Source organism: Gossypium hirsutum, chromosome D03 (genome assembly GCF_007990345.1).
Source record: "Gossypium hirsutum isolate 1008001.06 chromosome D03, Gossypium_hirsutum_v2.1, whole genome shotgun sequence".
Lineage (NCBI taxonomy): Eukaryota > Viridiplantae > Streptophyta > Magnoliopsida > Malvales > Malvaceae > Gossypium > Gossypium hirsutum.
The window spans coordinates 40288086-40293223 of record NC_053439.1 but is presented as its reverse complement, the minus strand read 5'-3'; the positions used below and the strand labels follow the sequence as shown (position 1 = coordinate 40293223).

Below are 5138 nucleotides of genomic sequence, written 5' to 3'. Positions count from 1 at the left end.
TTAATATATGTTGATGTGACATATTAGTATATTTATTCTTGTAGCATGTTCTGGATTATATTTCCATAACTTTTGTGAAGCATGACATTGTATATTAACAATTGAATCGATTAATAATAATTTTCTTCAACAAAAAATTATAATTGATTTTTTTATTATTAAAGTTGAATTAAATGCAATTTTCTCTCACAACTTAATTAATTTTTGATTTTTTATATTTATTTTACTATTTATATTTGACATTATGTCATATCTCAAATAAGTTCTCTTATAGTAGAATTCATCTTATCATTACATCTTGGTTTTCTAAGAAGATAATTTTAATTCCTCGTGCCTAAAAAAACATAGAAAAATAAAAAAAATAGCTTAAAATTTAAATCTAATTAATTAAATGAAATACTTCTTAAGATCGGCCATTTTTACGTCCCTTATTCTAACAAACCCAAGAAAAGAAAATGAGAGCTTGAAGATCTATTTTTTCTCTCTTCAGTTGAAGGCAAAAGCTAAACAATGGGGTGCTCATTTTCTGGTTTGAATGCATTGTACGATGCCGTTAATGGCGGAGGGGACGTTTGGATCAACGAGAACAGGTTCAAGATCGTGAGGCAGCTCGGTGAAGGTGGGTTCGCCTACGTTTACCTGGTGAAGGAAGTCGTATCCGATTCCTCTTCAGCTTTGGCCAGTGGCTTAGCCAAAAAAGTCAAGGACCCTTCACATCTCTCTGGTTCGTTCTCTTTCAAAAATACCTCCTTTTAATCTTTTTAAGGATTTTATAATTTGTTTTTGATCTGGGTGTTCCTTTAAATCTTAATTGGTGATTGCTTTCAGTTCCTATATTTAGTTTGAATCTTCTCTTCAGCTATATGTTTTTCTTGATTTTGTCATCTTATTGTGACTAGATGTCTGGATTCTTTACATTCTAGTTTCTTTGATTGAAGTTTGGTGATCTTATATGGAATGAAGTCTTTTGTCAACGGAATATTGAAACCATATATGGTATTTCATGATCTTTTATGGTTTTGTTTTGGTTTATCGATTAGATTAGACTATGGATCTGAAATTATCCTCATTTTTCTTCTATAGCTCAATATTAATCTGATGATCTCATAAATTTGGATCGTAATTCATGTTGGGTAAAACAAAGTGGAATTTTCTATGATTATCACATTCCTAATGGAGTTATAGAACTAAAATGATGGATCAGTTGAGTATTTGATCTCACAGTTTCTGTTGTAAGAACTAGGACATTTGGCTCAGAATTTTGTACTTAATATGGAATTGTCGTGTCTTTGATACATGATGGTTTCACTTATTGCCCATCAGATTCCATATTTATGCATTTTCCTTTTCATATTCTGGAGTTACTTCTCAAATGGATCTGGTAATATTTCTTTGTTTGGGAAATTTCAAGGACGGTGACCTCTGTTATGCCATTTGCTGGATACCTTATTTTAGAATTGTGTATTCATGGGATCAATGTAAAGTTAAATTGGTTTTAGAACTAACATAACTTGGGTTGCATTTGCAGATGATAGAACTTATGCAATTAAGAAAGTTCTCATTCAGAATAATGAGCAGTTGGATTTGGTTCGAGAGGAGATCCGTGTTTCATCCTTGTTTAGTCATCCTAACCTGCTTCCGCTTCTTGATCACTCTATCATTTCTGTTAAGGTAATCACGCAGATCTCTTATTTTGATTAATCTTAAAATCTGTTACATTCATCTTAAATGTTTCTGAAGCTTATTTACCCATAAAATAATGGAAACTTTTTTTCAAGATTCTTGTGTGTTCGCTTCATGGCTTTTCTTTCAAGTTACTTTTCATGTGATTGTATTTGTCTAAAACATTATGATTTCATTGGCTAGCCTACACAAGAAGGATCATGGAATCATGAAGCGTATTTACTATTTCCTGTTCATTTGGATGGAACGTTACTGGACAATTCCAAAGCTATGACCTCTAGAAAGGAATTCTTTTCTGCCTCAGATGTCCTTCAAATATTTCGGCAGGTGAGTAAAACAATCTTATCTTTTTGCACTATTTGATGCCATTCCTTTTGTAGTTCACTTTTAAGGGCTTCAAATAATTTTCTTATTTATGTGGCACTTGTTATCAATGGATCTGATGCATATCTTTATGCTTCAACATGTGGCTTCGACATTCCAATGTGATGTGGTTTGGAGGAAAACAACAGTAAATTAGAAGAATTAGGACCAGAAAATGAGTCGAAAGAAGTTGGAACTCTAGAAAACATTGGACTATAGAAAACTTCTAGCTTTTTTATATTAGTTCAAAGAAAATATTAATGTTATTGCTGTAACATATTTATAATAGATTTTCTTGCAAGTAAAGTTACTAGGCTTTCCTGCAAATAAAGTTTTATTCTTAATCCTGGATTTAAACCCTAAAGAAAACTAATAACGTAACAGTTTATAATATATCTAATACTTAAAATAACTATTACAAAATAAAACTAAAATAATAAAATATTAAGAATAAAGCACCAGCGTTACTATGTTTTCTCTTTTTGTGTACTAAATTTGTGTTTTCCATTTTTGGGTTCATTAATGTCAGAATTGATTAGAAATGTCTGTAAGCATTTTGACTGGACCGCATTATTTCTGCAGCTGTGTGCAGGACTTAAGCATATGCACAATCTTGGGCCTCCATATGCACATAATGATGTCAAGCCTGGTAATGTTCTTTTATCCCATAGAAAAGGAAAATGCCCTCTTGCTATATTGATGGATTTTGGGAGTGCTCGTCCTGCAAGGAAGCAAATTCGATCTCGTTCTGAGGCAGTACAACTTCAGGTGCTTATTTCTCCATTATATTTCTTCAGTGCTTAAAAGTCTTCTAATATTTCTGTTCTCTAGAACTTTCTCATCTTTGCCGGAAAATAACTGTTCCTTTAATCTGTATGCTTGATGTTCTACCAACAAACACATATATACGATTAAACTCAAAAAAGCGACATATAAATACATAATTAGATTATTTTCATCTTCGTAAAATATGTTAAAAGATATTTTTTCTTGATATTAAATGCAATAATAATCCATATGTAGGAATGGGCATCTGAGCACTGTTCAGCACCTTTCCAAGCCCCTGAGTTGTGGGATTGCCCAAGTGATGCAGATATTGACGAGAGAACTGATATTTGGTCGTTGGGTTGCACATTATTTGCAATAATGTAAGGATTAATACTTATTCACTTACGTATACAGTGTTAGGTTTCATACGGTTAACCTTTTCTCTTGCATTCTCATTTCATCGTTCATCATGTTCTTGTCAAAAAATATAGTAAACAAAGTGTTCAGGTAATACTTATAGCTGGAATATTTTTATTGGTTTCCTTCTGACTTAATCGAAGTTCATTTTAAGTATTCGATGTGAAAGTCCTATGATGGTAAAAACATAGTGGCCATAATTTCATTAAGTTTTCTATTGGTATTGGCATGAAGAGTGATGATTATATCCAACCTAATTGATTGAGATTTGGCTGTTGGCAAGTGGTTGTGCCCCAAAATGACTTATCTGTTTTCACACCAAGTAAGCATAACTGCATGATACAACACACGCACAAAAAAAAAAAAAAAAAGGAGGAACACATTATGTGCTTTAATAAAAATGACCTTGTGAAAATATTAGTCCTGGAAAAAGTTGACTAGAATCAAAGTAGTAATGCCATTGTTGCATATCTAAAGTTTTGCCATGACTTCTTTTACTTGCATCTCTAGACAATAAAATCAATTGTAACGTGCATACAATCCATTCATATAAGCTCATTTATTAGAACTTGATGCGTTATAATGTTAATTATTAGTTGGTAACTTAATGACATGTGATGCCAATGAATTTGACAATATTGTAAGCAGTAGAATTACAGAAGTGTGGGTATACTCTGTTGTTTTCTGATGCTAATTCGATAAAACACTCCCATTATGGGGTTTCGTATCCTACATATGTCTTTGAATGAACTTGTTTTGGAGTTTCATGTGTCTGGCATGCACTGTCCCTCTTTATACCTTGATGAATACATTGTAATGCTGTTATCCCCTGGGTGAACCTTTTCAGTTTTATTTATCTTGTTAGGTAATTGATTTTCATTTGTTGTAGGTATGGGGTATCCCCTTTCGAGTATGCACTTGGAGAATCAGGAGGAAGCCTGCAATTGGCTATTATAAATGCACAGATTAAGTGGCCAGCTGGACCTAAACAACCATATCCAGAAGAATTTCACCATTTTGTGACTTGGATGCTTCAGCCTCAACCTGCTCTTCGCCCTTGCATAGATGATATTATATATCATGTTGACAAGTTGGTCACAAAGTTTTCACAGTGATATCATATGAGGTAAGAAGGAAAGGGCGTTCAACCAGTGATGTGAAAGTTGACCAATGCACATTCTAGCAACTTGCATCATGGATATCATTTACTTCATAAGTGAAAAGCGTCCATGAAAGCAATGACAGTTCCTTAGTAAAACTCTCGCATAGATTATTGTTTTCGGTGAAGTTGTGCACTAATTCATTTTTCATAATTATTTAACTTCATGATCTGTAGTTTGTTGAAATACAGATCTGTCTCTGAATCCCTGATTCAATTTTATAGGAAAGCCTCAATAATTTTTGTTATCATTCAGTTCATATTCCAGGTAACTCTTTTTTTTTTTGTTGCAGACCTACTTGAAGTTAATATGCCTGTTTCAAGATTTTCTTATCTGTTATTTGTTCTGTAAAAAGTTTGAAGTATTGACTAATGTTGATTGGACTTTTCGTTCTTTAATTACCAATGTAGACACATGATAATTAGGATATTATCCTCTAAAGATCTTTTAAATATAACATCCTTTCAAATACAAGTAACATAAATTTGAACTGGTCCAAAGTCCAAGCTAGTGTGCATTTGGGATCAAAATACATTTAAGCATTATGTTGGATTGCTTAGTATAGAATTGGTTGCAGATTTTAATGCTGGAAAGAGAGATTATTTTTGTGAAAAAGTTGAAAAATACAATTTTGGTTGAAAATTTTAAAATTATTTTTGGAATGTAAAAATTAAAAAAATAATAGAAAGGTGTTTTGGTTGTTTTCATTAAAAATGCTTTGTAAAAGTGAAAATAATGAAAATAAGA

General features: G+C 32.2%; 1 protein-coding gene across 1 annotated transcript; it reads left to right on the top strand.

Annotated features, from left to right (window-relative positions):
- Window positions 1-300: 300 nt before the first annotated feature.
- On the top strand, window positions 301-4638 carry LOC107949754 (serine/threonine-protein kinase 16). The gene is made up of 6 exons (XM_016884506.2): window positions 301-724; window positions 1529-1671; window positions 1867-2010; window positions 2629-2814; window positions 3070-3194; window positions 4121-4638. The coding sequence occupies exons 1-6, from the start codon at window positions 511-513 to the stop codon at window positions 4344-4346; spliced, it is 1038 nt and encodes a 345-aa protein (XP_016739995.1). The 5' UTR covers window positions 301-510; the 3' UTR covers window positions 4347-4638.
- Window positions 4639-5138: the final 500 nt, after the last annotated feature.

Excerpts from the sequence above, each read along its gene's own strand:
- LOC107949754 (XM_016884506.2), top strand. The coding sequence starts at position 511 with ATGGGGTGCTCATTTTCTGGTTTGAATGCATTGTACGATGCCGTTAAT. Across the intron at positions 1,672-1,866 it reads ACTCTATCATTTCTGTTAAG|CCTACACAAGAAGGATCATG; the intron begins GTAATCACGCAG and ends TTCATTGGCTAG. Across the intron at positions 2,815-3,069 it reads CTGAGGCAGTACAACTTCAG|GAATGGGCATCTGAGCACTG; the intron begins GTGCTTATTTCT and ends ATCCATATGTAG.